At 38.9% G+C, this 16,041-nt stretch overlaps 1 protein-coding gene across 1 annotated transcript in view; it reads right to left on the bottom strand.

Annotated features, from left to right (window-relative positions):
• The window catches only part of LOC141340567 (uncharacterized), a 286,821-nt gene extending 273,510 nt beyond the window's left edge, over positions 1 to 13,311 (bottom strand). The window contains exons 1-2 of the mRNA XM_073845603.1: positions 13,137 to 13,311; positions 8,432 to 9,109 (exon numbers count right to left, since the gene is read on the bottom strand). Of these exons, the coding sequence (XP_073701704.1) occupies positions 8,432 to 9,109; positions 13,137 to 13,221 (763 nt within the window). The 5' untranslated portion in view covers positions 13,222 to 13,311. The remainder of the gene's footprint in view (positions 1 to 8,431; positions 9,110 to 13,136) is intronic.
• Positions 13,312 to 16,041: the final 2,730 nt, after the last annotated feature.

Here is a 16,041-nt window from a genome sequence, read left to right as displayed (position 1 = left end):
CGAGAATGTTTCACTTTGGAGAAGAGGTGATGTAGAGCACTGACACCTCAGCTCTGTGCAGTCCAGGATGACTGTAGTGTCTGCATAGTCCTCAAACTCAGCTGGCAGATGTTCCCTTATTTTCTCCTCAGGTATCCAGATTCTCACAGACCCTAGCACAGTGTACAGAAAGTTGCTCCATGTTGTGATGATCCGACTGACTGTGGACTGGTGGACTCCATACCGGTCAGCAAGGTCACGCTGTTTTGAACCCAGTGCGAGGTAGTTGAGGAACATAAACATCTCATCAATGGGCTGCAGGGAATGAGTCTGTTCAAAATAAATACATTTGCATTATGTTTCTCTCAACTTCCATAAGCCCAAATCTTTATTAAGTTGTATTGTATAGTCCTACTTACCACAGTGGAGCTTGATTCTGTACAGGTGCCTCTCTGTGCTTGAGTCACACTGACCATATATGGCAGTGATGGCTCTATTAAGGCCCAGAATCTCCTCAGAAGGTCATAGGATGAAAATCTAAATGAAAACAATTAAGACATTAGTTTTTAAATCTTACAATAGTGTATACTATAAAATTACTTGAAAGCATTTCAAATATAACTTCAAATATACATATTAGCCTTCATGTTTCTCACACACACACACACACACACACACACACACACACACACACACACACACACACACACATGTTGGGTTTACATGTTTTATGGGGACATTCCATAGGAGTAATGGTTTTTATACTGTACAAACCATATTTTCTATCGCCCTACACCTACCCTACACCTAAACCTAGCCCTCACAGGAGATTGTGCACACTTTTACTTCAAAAAAACTCATTGTGCATGATTTATAAGCCTGTTTCCTCATGGGGACCTGAGAAATGTCCCCACAAGGTCAAAATCTACTGGTATTCCTATCCTTGTGGGGACATTTGGTCCCCACAACGTGATGAATACCAGGTACACACACACACACACACACACACACACACATACATACATACATATATAGTATGTGGTAATACGTGGTAAAAAACTTCACCCTCTCGCACAAATATGGTTGTTCGTCAATCAAGCAACTATTATATTCAGTACAGCTCCACTGCCCATTTCTGAGGAGGCCAGAAGAGCAGCGAAAGAGGCCCTCTATCCACCTTCCCCACGCAAGACTGGTGAAGAAGAGGACATCTTCACAAACAGGAGCTACCTGAGTCTCCAGGGGCAGATAGAAAAAGTGAGTGACTTTAAAAGCATAATTGAATATCTAACACAGTTATCCTGATTTACTTACTATAGGCAACTGTAAGCTATAAGGGGCTTTCCACTGGAGGGACAGGTTCATAGTTCCCTTAACTACTGGTGGGCATACTTACTGTTTAGCATGTTCAACCCGCAAGAACAGAGGATAATTTTAGGGTCAGAACAAGGTCTAAACCTATTGCATGCCATAAGAAACACCGACACAGTATTTCAAAAAGTTTTAAAAGATGTAAACTAACTTATAACTTATTATAACCGAGCTCCCATAACTACCCAGTGCAAAAGCCCCTATTGTCCTTGAGTTTCTCAATCATGATAATGAAGTCTGCTAACAACCTTATCTGACATACACAATTTAGGTGAATTAATCTTGAATGGGAATACATTAGAAGTAATACACAAAATATTTAGTGTTAAGGGATTGCCAGACCAGGATTGATGCCCTACTTACACTACACCCTATAAGTATGTACTCATTTGGTGAAGAAAAAGTACACACTCAAAAGTGTAGAAGTAGAAGTAGAAGAGCAAGCAAGCTTTGGGACATACCATCACGTCACACAACTGTGTCTTAAACTGGCCTGTCAATTGTCTTGACACAGTTAACATCCTCCACATTTAATTTAATTTAACATCCTACAGTATTGGAGAAAAATATTAAATATTAAATATTTTTTACCATGTTAAATGTTGATTATTAGTAACTTAAACCCCTTTTTCTAAACATCTCTACTTAACTGCCGGTCATGCACAACCGCCATGCTTGTAGTTTCTTAAATGCGTTTTATTTGTGTTTGTAGTTCTGGACCAAGTCCTTTACCGAAGAGCAATGGATTGTGGGCAATATTATCCACACTTCCAAAAAATGGACCTGAAGTAGTAGACCATCCTGGGATTTTGGCATACCCTTTTCATCATACTATACTTTGGGACTCAATTATTGTAATTTTACATACTATTTAGGACAAAGAGTATAAACATTAGGACGCAGGGTGAAAATGATTCTTACCTGCATTGTCCTCACCCTTGTGTCATTTTTCAGTAGCGGCCAGGTTGACCAGATCACAGGTACCCATCCTGGACCTTCGTATGAGATGCGGGTCCACGCTGTTTGACATGGCACTGTGGAGAGAAGAGGCCTTACGTGAACTCTATGTTGGGGACTTGGTGGAGTCACCCACCTTAAGTCCACCATAACACCGAACGGCAAAAATAAATTTGTCTCATCTAACTACACAACTGTCAAGGTACACAATTTATGCTGCACGTCACATCCATAAAGATCAGAGATACCCAAACTCAGTCCTGGAGGGAAGGTATCCTGCAGAGTTTAGCACCAACTTGCCAAAACACCAGCTGGGAAGTTTCTAGTATGCCTAGTAAGAGCTTGACTAGCTGGTGTGTCTAATTGAAGATGGAGCTAAATTCTACAGGACACTGGCCCACCACGACCGAGTCTGGGCATCCCTGACACAGAAATTCAGAATAGGTTTGCTCATTTTGACTGGTTCACCCAGTGGTTTTCCAAGCTGTCCTGGAGGCACCACTGATCTGCACATTTTGTATGTCTCCCTTATTTAACACTCCTGGTTCAGATCATCAGCTCATTAGGGGAGACTGCAAGACCTGAATTGGATGTGTCTGATAATGGAGACATGCAAAATGTGCCAAGCAGTGGGTCCCCAAAACCACTAAGCTAAACTGGCAGGACACTGGCCCTCCAAGACCAAGTTTGGGCACCCCTGAGATATACATACACAGTACTATGCAAAAGCTTTAGGCCACAAGTATTTTCACCAACTGTTATTATTTAACTCTTTTTTGTCCTTTCCTATTCCATATACCTTCTATGTAGATATCAGAGAACAATTTAAAATATTTTCTCAATGCATTCTATGGCACCTTTTAAAGTTTTGCTCTAAGAGTATTTCACAAATCATTTTTGCAAAGGACTCCTAAGTTACTAATACCAAATCATAAATGGTGTCAGAGCACTCTGCCTCAGAATGTAAACATTTTAGAAATACGTTGCATTTATTTACACAAGTTTTTCCATGCATCTTTTTTTGTTTTGGTGGTTATACCAACTTTTCATTATATCCTTGCTTTCATTAACACATTGGGCAAGAAGTAACAGCTGTTCTTGCGTCCAGTTTGGTTTTCTTTTGCATTTGCATATATTACTACCGGTAATGATCATTCTGCTCTGTTTATATGCATATCTATACCTGATTGAAGATCATCAGTTAGGAAAAGAGATGAATGAACTGAACTAATGGGCTGATGATCTCAATCAGGAGTGTTAAATAAGGAAGACATGTAAAATGTACAGAGCAGGGGTACCCCAAAACAAGAATTGAGAACAACCTCTAAGTAAGAAATATCACTTTACATTTCCAAACATTCATTTTGCAATTAATAGTAATAATCCAGTGAGATTTTTGTCTGACAAAAGCCAGTGTTTCACACAGAGATCTGATCACATCATCGTCCAGTCTGTCTAGAATGACATGAAGAAACAGATCAAACTGAGACAAAATCCAGAACCATACTTCAAGAAACCTACCTGATTGAAAACCTATACACAAGTGCACCTGGAGCAAAACTTTTTTTAAACACAAAGGATGGTCACACCAAATGGTGTAGCACCCCCAGAGCCAGAAGAAAGTGTGGCATCTTTAGATGGAGACAACACTTTATGCATGACTGTAGATGATTTGTTTAATTCTTTTCCCTGCAGTGTTGCTATGGCAACTAGTAAATACCGTGAATTTGGTTATGCTAGCATGTGTGGAAATATTTGATCCACGCATGTTAATTCGCGTTGTGCCCCACTCACCCATAGTCAACAAAAAATGAATTGCACGAAATTGTTCGACACTTGAAGTTGCAAAAAGAAGAGTAAGTTTTGAATTAATAATACATTTAAGTAAATGTAATACTGTTTGGAGGACTATATTTTTGATCCTCTCTTCGTCCAAGTTCATGTTTTGAGGGTGAAGGCATGGTTTTTAGTTTAAGGATATATTTTAGTTTTGAATCATTTCAGGTAAAGACAATTTCAGAAAGTTGGTTTTTCAGACCTGTTTTGCAATAGAAGGTCAACTCGTTCTTGTGCAATATGCGGTGGAGACGAGACGCAGCACTGTTCATCACTTTTTCAGAAAATTACATTTGTATTTTTATCTGAGCAATGTTCTTTCATAAAAAAAGGTTTGTTTAATAAATACAGATCTTACAACCATACATTATCTGTATACATTTTATTTTTCTGTTAAAAAGACTCGAAAAGACTCGAAAGTCAAAGCGTAGGACTTGGGACTTGACTTGTGACTTGCCTGTCTTGACTCGGGACTTGAATCGTGACTTGCCTGTCTTGACTCGGGACTTGAATCGTGACTTGCCTGTCTTGACTCGGGACTTGAATCGTGACTTGCCTGTCTTGACTCGGGACTTGACTCCTGACTTGCCTGTCTTGACTCGGGACTTGAATCGTGACTTGCCTGTCTTGAATCGTGACTCGAGGGCAATGAATTGAGACTTACTTGTGATTTGCCAAACAATGACTTTGTCCCATCTCTGCTATTTGCAACACATGTTTAGCAAGGATTCCGAGAGGAGGTAAAAAGTCGTCAAGTTTTAACACAACAAATCTTATATCTCACGTCAGAGGTCGTCATCACGGTGAATCTGTTTTAGGGGCCGTTCACATGTCGCGCCTAAAAACACGTGGAAAACGCTAGGCACGCCACTTTCTCTTTCATTCCAAACTGCTCTCGAGCTTGCGCTGCTCCAGTGGCGTCTGCCATTGCTAAGCTACCATGACATGCGCTCTCCATAAATACGCAGAAGTTTCAGCAAAGGATAAAAGGATTTTCAGCATTAAAAATCCCTTTCAGCAGCTCTGATATTAAATTTATTTAAAAATGTTTATTCATGTACAGCTATGATAAGCTGTTTCTCCACCTTGGCAGTGCTTTCAATGTTCTTAAAGAAAAGGATGAAGCTGATTGGTTGGTTCATGTCACATGTCAAAGCATTTTATTTTATTTAGAATTGTGGTGCCTTACACAAAAAATAAAAACATTCTTGAAGAGTCAGGACTGATGTTTGCTATGATTGTTAGACCCAGTTATATAAATTTCATTAGTTTATCGTAGATTTTGTATTTTTCAGGGTGCACAAAATTATCATAAAAAATATGAAAGTATTGGGTATCGGTATCGGCATTGGCCACAAGAAGGACTTAAATATCGGCTATCGGTATCGGTTACAATTTTTCATATTGTGCATCCCTAGCTAATTTCATCATTGCTATGGTTTTACTGTCAATACTGTAGTAAAACTATGGTTTATTTTGTAGTTACTATGGTTTTACTTCAAAAACTAAAGTTCCCTTCCGGGAACCTCAAGCTGCGTCAAGCGCTATGGGCGGGGGTACTGGCGGGGATACACACAGCTTATGTGTGGTTTGCTTGGGAGCGGAGCACGCTGTGTCGACTCTTGAGGGGGCCGGCTGTCAGCACTGCAATCTGCTTCCTGTTTGCGTGCTTCGCTCCCGGAAGGCTCTTTTTGAGAAAGGAGCCTTCACTAGCATTCCCCGCGGTGCCTGCCCTGCTTCCGCTGAGCGGCAGCTGCATTTGTGGGGTTCGCAGCTAGATCTGTTGGAGGGGATGGAGACGGGTGAACCCCTATCTCCTCTCTTACCCAGCAGATCTACAGCCCTTCTACCGGAGGTGGAAGCCCACTCACTTCCCCCATGACGAGGGCTCAATGCTTCTCCTCTCTTCCTTCGAGGAGGTAGATGTGGAGAGCATTGCTGAAGAAAGAAATTGCCAAAATATGAGGAGCTCTTGGAGGTGGTTACTCGTGCGGTAGCCAAATTTAACATCGACTGGCCCGCCGAGAAGAGTCATGAGCTGCAGAAAAGCAGATTAGATGAGCACTTTCTGTGAACTAAACAGCCACCTCCAAGACGGTGCCTTCCTTTTTTTTCCCCGATCTCCACGCTGAGATCTCGAGATCTTGAGGAAGACCGTTCTCGTTCCATCTGTTTATTCCTGCCTCAGATTACTATGGTAATGTGGTGGGGCTTGACGAGAACGGATATAAGATGATGCCACAAGGATGATGCTAAAGGACCTTAATGACGGCGAGGAAGTTGACTTGTTAGAACTCCGTCGTACCACTAATTTGGCTCTCTGCGCTACTAAGGAGACAGCCCGTACAGTCGGGCGGTCTATGGCAGCCTTTGTAGCAACAGAGAGACACTTATGGTCAACCCTGTCTGATATGAAAAAGCAAAACAGGGTCTTCCTCCTGGACGGTTGTGCATCAGGGTCATTGAAGGCAGCCCCTCTCGGGTCTCACCGCATTACACGGTGCCCGTCTCCCCCCCGGTGCGCGTCCCTGGAGCTCTTGCTGTATTCCTGAAAGCTGACGTCGGCCCCCTCACACGTGCTTTTATACTTCCTGGTCGCTTACGTCACCCCGCATGTGACGTCACTCCCTCCTTCGGATCGGTTACACACAATATTCAGAGCGTGGCGTTCCCCATATCGCCTGACGCAGCTCGTAAGGAGTGATCACATATAAATGACTTTTCTCCAGAGTGAACTCTAATGTGGCTGTTAAGGTTTCCTTTTTGGTTGAAACTTCTTCCACATTGTGTGGCCGCATTTTTCTGTCCGAGCCCGGCCCGCGTTCGACAGAGCAGTAACCGAACCCGCCCCGAGCCCGACAAGCATTAAGATATTTATGTCCGAGCCCGATCCCAGCCCGACACAGTTAAAATCTCTTTTTTTTCTCATACTAATGACACATGCACTTTTTTGTGTGGATAGCCCGCTTTTATTAAGCAACTGTAGGAAAGCGTTCGGAAATGTCAACAGATGAGAGCATCAGTGCACCGTGCGCCGTTATAACACAGGCGCACTTCTTCTTCTTCTTCTTCTTTCTTTTATTTATATAGCACTATATAAATACAACACAGTTGCCCAAAGTGCTTTACAAGGTAAAGATAGAAAATGACAAATCAACATAGTAAAACAGAATAGCATTATAACATTCAGACTAAAAACAATCCTAAGACATCAGCCATTTAAAATGATATAGATAATAGATGAAGTTTTAGTTTGGATCTGAAGGTAGCCAAAGTCGGAGCCTTTCTAATAATTATTGGCAACTTATTCCAGAGATTTGGTCCAATCACCGCAAAGGCACGATCGCCTTTAAACTTTGATCTAGTTCTGGGCACTGTTAAGAGTAACTGGTTGTTAGATCTGAGTGATCTAGAGGGAGCATGTTTTACAAAAAGGTCTGCAAGATAGGATGGGGCAAGGTTATTTATCGATTTAAACACCAGGACCAAAATTTTAAACTCAATTTTATATTTTACAGGTAACCAATTAAGCGAGACGAGAATGGGGGTGATATGATCGTATTTACGTGTCCGCGTCAGGAGTCTGGCAGCAGCATTTTGGACTAGCTGCAACCGATCCAGGGTAGACTTGTTAATGCCGGAATAAAGTGCGTTGCAGTAGTCTAGGCGGGAAAATATCAAAGAATGAATGATTTTCTGCATATCCGAAAAATTTAAAAACGGCTTAAGTTTTACGATTTGGCGTAGATAAAAGAAACAGGACCGAACCACAGAGTTAACTTGTGCATCCATTTTAAGCTCATTATCAATTTGAAAACCCAGATTTTTGACAGATGATCTCATATTTGGTTCCAAATTTTTTAAGTTTGATTTAAGAGCTGCCGTAGCAGAAGCTGAGCCGAATAGGATGATTTCCGTCTTGGATTCATTAAGATGGAGAAAATTTTGGGCCATCCACTTTGACAAGTCTTGCAGACAGGATGTCAATGTTTCTAGAGCCTGTACTACCCTGTACTACAGCACTACCGCGCTGATGTGACCGAGCCCGACCCGAACCAGAGCATCCTTTCTAAATATCTGTCCGAACCCGGCCCGGCCCATCGGGTTCCGTCGGGCTCGGCTCGGGTATCCATCCTCTACTCAGAGCATGAGTAAGGACTTCCTTTATGAGCTCTCTTATGAACTTCAAAGTTTTCATGTTGATCAAAGCTCTTTCCACACTGATCAAACTCATAAGGCTGTTTGTGAATTCTCATGTGTCTCGTAAGGCTTCCTTTTAGAGTGTAACTCTTTCCACACTGTTGGCAGGTGAAAGGCTTTTCTCCAGTGTGAATTGAAACATGTCTTTCAAGATTCAGTCTATGATTGAAATGCTTTCCACACTGTTCGCAGGCATAAGGTTTCTCTCCAGTGTGAACTCGCATGTGGACTCTAAGCTGTCCAGATTCAGTAAAACTCTTTCCACACTGTTCGCAGGCATAAGGTTTCTCTCCTGTGTGAATTCTCATGTGGACTCCAAGGTGTCCGGGTTGAGTGAAACTCTTCCCACACTGTTCGCAGACATACGGTTTCTCTCCAGTGTGAATTCTCATGTGGACTCCAAGGTGTCCTGGTTGATTGAAACTCTTTCCACACTGTTCGCAGACATACGGTTTCTCTCCAATGTGAATTCTCATGTGGACTCCAAGGTGTCCAGGTTGAGTGAAACTCTTTCCACACTGTTGGCAAGTGTAAGGTTTCTCTCCTGTGTGAATTCTCACGTGTCTTTTAAGACTATCTCTTTGATTGAAAGATTTTCCACACTGTTGACAGGTGAAATAACTTCTTCCTGTCTTTCGAGTCTTTTTTCTTGAGGAAGTAATTTTAGTCTGTGACCAACTAAAAGATTTTTCTCCATTTATGAAATCATGATCTTTCTCTTCCATTTCATTCAGTACTTGACTCTCCTCTTTCAGTGCCATCAGATCTAGGGTGAAAAAAAGACAAGTAAAAGTTAACCCCAGTTTAATGACACAAAAAAGCATCAAAACATTCAAACATGTAATGTGTCAAAACTAACACACAACTACATCCTATATGCCCATATTCTCAATTCCAATCCTCATGCCCCACCTGCTCTGCATATTTTTCATGCCTCTCTTAAGTAACGCACCTGATTCTGATAATCAGCTCATTAGAATTGACCATAGGCATGGATTACTTCCTTGTTAAGACAAGCCATTTCCGGTCAACTGTACTGTGCCGTAATATGAGCGTACTTTGCTCGTTTTCACATTCACAATCAAAGAAAAGTGTTGTTTGTCTAAGACGACCAAACTTCCCTTTATACCATTTAACGACAAAAGTTATTATACTAGTAATTTTATAATAAATTGAAAAGCAAGACATCTTAAAAAGTATAGGGAGTTGAAATGGCAGCTGTATAATAGTTAATCCTCTGCTGCCATCTTTTGGTTATATGGGTAATTCGATATAATTTCCTTAAAGTCCTTTAAGTGAATTTTATTTCACAGCTGTAGAGCTGGAAAATAATAAAGGCTTTAAAATATTGTAAGATTTTAAAAATGTGTTCATGACTATAAAGGCAAGTTACTGATTATAACATTCTTGATAATACCATTAAGATGTCCTTGAAGAGAAGTATCCCTAGCTAGCTAACGTTAGCTTAAACATCTTATGTTAGTGTTTAGCTGGCAGCATTTAAATGTACAACTATGCAGGTAGGCTCCTGGGATTGCCAGGCTCCCGTTTAAATGATAAATTGTAAAAAAAATATGAAACTGAATTTTCATGCAGCTATTATTATTTAGGACGTTGCGATTATTATTTTTCTTAGTTTCTGATAAGAACGAGGCAGTAGATGAGTCTCAAGAGTCTCCACCTATAGACGGTTTCAACAGCAACAACATAAACAAACGTTACTGCGCATGCGCGCTTTTGTGGCCCAAACTTAACTTCCGGTAGACATCCAAATAGAATCAGTAACAACAGCTAAATCCTTCTAGAGTAGATTTTTTTTAATAACAAGCGAAATATGTTGGCTGCGTAAATTGGACTGATTTATTAAAAATGCAAACTCATCCTCTGCCAGCAGGAGGTGCTTTAAGCACGAGAAACGAGGTTTCCCCGGTAATGGCTATAGACAAAGCAGCTCTTAATTTAAAAACGCTGCCTTATGCAGGATGAAATGAAAATGACATTTTCTAAAGACAGTCTTTCTTCAGAAATACAGTGATATAAAAACACCCACGCCTCGGTTTGATTTTTAAACGTGCATTACGTTTATTCAACGGAGTCTATTGAAAAATCAGTCGGTTTTTATATCGTGGCAGGTCGCCACAAATAAATAAATGTTTGGGAGACACATACCACAGCACAATAACCTGAGACCAACTTCATTATTCATTATTAGCTGCGTTTGTAGCCCGCGACACGAACCAGACAGATAAATACAGACCGGAAGTTAACTTAGGTCCAGGCGCGTGGGCCCGATGAAACCGTCTATATATATCACATATAAAATTAGCTTCAGCTGAAGATTACGAGCTGGCTTATCTTTCTAAAGAACGCTCCGTGCATAAGGTCAGTTGAGCTCTGTGCATGAACTGTGTACTAACTGACATGGTCCCTACACAGTATTCATTGTTCCCTAAGCACTGGAAACCCGTTGAAGTTTACTTCACTTCGGAAAATTTATTCACTAATTTGCACTACGCCACCGCCTGCAGCGTCTTCCCACACAGACAAATCTTACTAGAGACATGTGAAGTGTGACATCTGTAAATAAATACAATTTCTACAATGTCTTGTACACTTAAATGATCTTTAAATGAAACACGTACACTTGCTTTGAACTGGAATCATGGCAGGATATCCTATGATGTCCACTTTGCAGGGCACTTCCATTCAAATAGAACAAATGTTGTTTGTGATCAGAGATAGACACAAAATTTGCAGAGCGGTGGGATGTGAGGACTGCTGTACTAAGCAGTTGTAAGAGGTGTTCCATGTAATTTGCAAAACTCTTCACTTATTTAGGATCTTTCTACTATCAAGCTGGCATTTAAACCCTCTATTTAAAATAATAATAAATAATAATAAAATCAGTTTGACCTAGAAGATCTAATTAAGGGGGCCTAGCACCGAAGGCAGGCACCTATTGTAATCATTGGTGTTCTTCTTCATTCGCTCGAATCTATGGAAGACCGTGGAACCGCTTACAGGAAAGTTGTGAAACTAAAGGACAATTTGCAGTCAAGTATATGCTAATAACTTTTAAACCGCAAAAGCAGTTTTTTAAGAATTTACTCCCGCTGGCTTGTTCTGAGTGTCTCTGCAACCATCACTACTGCCACTGTAACAGTCTATAGACCTCCTAAAACAAATGAAGATTTCATGCCTGAATTTGCAGATCTGCTGTCTGATGTACCTCAAGTTTGAGAAAACTCTTATCCTGGGGACTTTAAAGGAACACTCTACCCCAAGGCTCATTCTTCAACTCCCCCCGAGTTAATAAGTTGAGTTTTACCGTTTCGAAATCCATTCAGCCGTTCTCCTGTTCAGGCCACATCACTTTTAGCATAGCTTAGCATAGATCATTGAATCCTATTAGACCAATAGCATCACGTTAAAAAATGACCAACAAGTTTCGATTTTTTTGTCCTATTTAAAACTTGACTCTTCTGAAGTTGTATTGTGTATTAAGACCAGCGGAAAATGTAAAGATGTGATCTTCTAGACCAATATAATTAGGAACTACACTCCCATTCTGGTGTAATAGTCACGGAAGTTTACTGCTGTAATATGGACGTAATATCAAGCAGCGCCTGAAATTAGTTCCCAGCTATAAAGTTGGTCACGTTGTGCTGCGTGATATTACTGCGCCTGCTGTGCCCATATTATGGGAGCAAACTTCATTGACTATTACACCGGAATGGGAGTGTAGTTCCTAATCTTATCGGCCTAGAAAATCGCATCTTTACATTTACAATCTATGCTTAGTGATATTGCCAGAAAAGGAGAACGGCTGAATGGGTTTTAAAACGGTAAAACTCAACTTATTAACTCAGGGGGAGTTGGAGAATGAGCCTATTTCCAAAATAAGTGGAGTGTTCCTTTAACACTCATGTTGACAATAGCCAGTTTGGGTCAGTGTGTTCCAGGGCTAACAATGAGCTGGACAGGGTCAACGGTTTTGCACCTCAAACCACGAGCCCAAAATCAAGCAGCATTTCCACTGAGAGAAGAACGCTTCTGTAAAACCCACCCCTAACACGCCTCTCTGAAGCAAACATCACACAACCCCAGCATTTGACCAGCCAGAGGAAGATTAATATAACAATGTTAGGAAAAGCACCTTAAATACTGAGGCGGATGATAAACTGGTGTGTCTCAGTCCAGCATGAGTCACCAGATGAAGCGGTCCGCTGCTTATTTACATGCTTCACTTTCAAATGATAAGCCAGATGTGAGGTTGATGAACCATTATCGAATGTTTTTATTTCCTGCCCAATATACTCCAATTAGACCTAGATGTTAACAATCTCTCTAAGGTTTTTGACATGGACAAATTTTTTTCTGTGACTGACCAACTTAAAAATATAAGTGGACTCTTCTCATAAACTAACTTTCAGTAAACTATTAAAGCGGCAGCCCTAGTCGAGTGAAAGCGACGACCAGACTTTATTTCACAAACGTCATCATTACACCAGAGCAATACCACAGGCACACAGCCCTTATTTACCTATTTCATATGAAAATATTACTCAATCCTAGCAGTGAATATTAAATTTTTAATATATGGCGAGACACAAGTCTTTTTTAAATCACTTTAAGAGAACTCTAAGAACAAAAAATGAAGCTGAAATCCTTTAAAAAAAAAGAAAGCTGCAGGAGAGCAGACAGTGTAGAAAAACACCTGCCAAAGGCAAATGAATTGAGAAAATGTAGAGGAGAGTTCATAGGATAGTTCAGCTTTGAGAATGAAAACCAACCTGTTTGTTCCTCAGTATCTTCATGTTTGACCCTGAATGTTTCTTCAATCTTCACGTCTTCACTCTCCTCTTTAATAAACGCCATCTTTGTGTTACATGGATCTCAGTTGCCGAACCAGAAGTTTTTTTTTTTTTCTGTGGTTGGAAACTTTGTCCTGTTTAAAAAGACAATTATTAACAAGAAAAAAAAATCTCTGTGCATCTCAATCAGCCCTAGTTCAGTAGTCAGTGCACTGATCTTAAATGATCTGATTAGACAAACACTCAAAACTTCAACTTACTATTCAGTTTTAATTAACATTTAGTGATTACATTTAATCGAGGCATATTTGAAAAAAAGGCGCTATTTTATTTTAAGACTGTCATTACAATAACAACAAAAACATTTGCAATTGTTTGTCAAAATTGTCATTACACATATTTGAGTTTGTTCTCATATTTGCAGTGTTTTGAGCAGCAGGTCTCTCAGCGAGCGGCGATTCGAAACAGTGAATCATTTTGTGAATCAACTGACTCAATTGACTCGGAGTTTGTAATTCGTGTTTCTGATCTGAATCACTAACAGAGAGAGAAATCAGACTGATCTGTGGATGCGCTTTACTCACAATAAATAACGTTTATCATTATATACAATATTACAATGTTACACGCAATAATTATAAAGTTTAAATCGCTTGTAAAACATATAAAATAGAATGAACGCATTGTATGAATTTAAACATTTCAAATGATTAAAACTACAGACCTTCCTGAACTGAAAGCAAACACAGATGCAGGAGCGCGCCGCAGCCTTATGACGTCGCATTACCAGATCCAAGTAAAAGTCCTGTTCACGCGCTTCTGTGACTACAATCCAAAACTGCGTAGATATTTACAGAGAAGCATATGAACAATAAAACTTTTCTCAATGCTATTAAGAGTTTTTTTTTCTTGGCGAAATACATATTAATATAAGTAATGAAATTAGAAAAATATTATTTGACAAATATATACAAATTGTAATATTTATAATATTGGGCTTGCTTAATAGATTAGTGTTCAACAGAACTGTACTTGTATTGCTTATTGTAGCGTATATTATCACATTGTATATATTTTAAGCTCTTTGTGTATTATAAACGTTATATACAAACAAAGTAATTTAATATTAAATCAGTTTAAACTTTCCATTGCATTTTTTGATTCTCTTACGGGGATATCATCTAAAATATATTTATACGGTAGAGTATCATGCACCTTTCACAATTTTTGTTTCTTTATTTCATAGTAAAGCCCTCCATGTTCTCTTTCTCTGAAACATTATTTCTACTCCGGTGATTCTTTTTAACTACCGATTGGCAGTTGTTTTGTGAGTATGAAAAATAAAATGTTCTTCTCTTGTTTGTTTGTTTGGTTTGGTTTAATTTTGTTTTGTTTGAACCAATGAAATAAAAGAAAATCTTGAAAACAAGATTTTTAATACAGGAGTGTAACTCACACACTACACTTGTATTACAGGCATAAATATTTTACTACAAAACAAAATGTGTAATTTGTCAGATGTGTATTGCTAAAGAGGATAATTAACAATTTATGAAATATTAAATGTTAAGAAAATAATCAAATGCAAGGTTTCCATTAGTAATTTGACTTTCTATTTATGTCTCTGTTGTATATTGTTAATAAATCAAATGGTTTCTCTGATTTTTTTGTCATATGTTCGCATTAGAGCTCAAAAAAAAAAAAAAAAATCTATGTAGCCCCTAATAGCAATGTGAAAGACAAATGTTAAGATATATTCATGTCTGAAAACGACTGGAAAAGACCTCAAGCAACACATACTTACTTTGGAGAAAGACAAAAGAATTGAATACATTAAAATCACTTCAAGAACCTCCTAAGTGTGTTTTGTCATATATACAGTAGTCAACATTCGAAGTGGATCAAAACCTTTCATCGAATTCGTCCTAAAACCAAAAAGAATACCCGTTCTTATCTTTGGACAACTTTTGATGAATCTTTTTGATCCACTTCGAATGTTGACTACTGTATATGTTTTCTGTATGAACATTTCTACACAAGATACAGGACTTTTATTATGACGAGACGACGTGACGTCACCGGTGTGCGCTGCTCGATTCGGCTGAAGGAAGGCTGGTGTTTAAAAACATTTAAAGCGTTCGATTTGATGTCCATTCACGCTGTTTTATGCCTTTTACACGCGTTGTAAAATTAATAAATTATCATTGAGTTTCAAGTTTCATTTTACACTTATTTAAATGATCAGACAAATACTGATACTGCCTTTATGTGCAGCTGAGAAAATCCTGGATTATTTATTTACATGTATTATTAACAATTATTCATATTAAACCTGGTATCTACATTTGAATAGAAGGGGGAAAAATTAATAAGTTATTTTTGTAACAGACAGACACAATCTTTCCATAAAACAAACTGTAAAATGTGATTAACTTTACATGTATTGATCATAATTGACTGTTTCCTCTTTTTCTTTTTTCATTAGTAACAGTGACTTGTAAACACATCTGTGTTTCCCATCAGACAGATGTTATATTGTGACATAGTATTATGAAGTAAAACAGCTTTCTTCTATTTTAATAGACATTAAAAAATGGAATTTATTTCTGAATTCTGAATTTATTACTCCAGTGTTCAGTCAGTGTGACATGATCCTTTAGAAATCACTATATATAATATATATACGGAATATACTGCTTTATTATCGGTTCTGGAAACAGTTGTGTTGCTTAAAATTTTTTGAAACCTGAGATTTTTTTTTACAAGTTTTTTTTTTTCCGAACAATATTACATGTATAATGTTCAAAATTTTGGAGTCAGTAAATTTTTATTCTTTCTTTATTTGAAAGAAGTTAATGCTTTCATTCACCAAGGATATATTGAA

Source organism: Garra rufa, chromosome 1, assembly GCF_049309525.1.
Source record: "Garra rufa chromosome 1, GarRuf1.0, whole genome shotgun sequence".
Taxonomy (NCBI): Eukaryota; Metazoa; Chordata; class Actinopteri; order Cypriniformes; family Cyprinidae; genus Garra; species Garra rufa.
The sequence above is the reverse complement of the archived record's forward strand: the minus strand, read 5'-3'. Positions and strand labels throughout refer to the sequence as shown.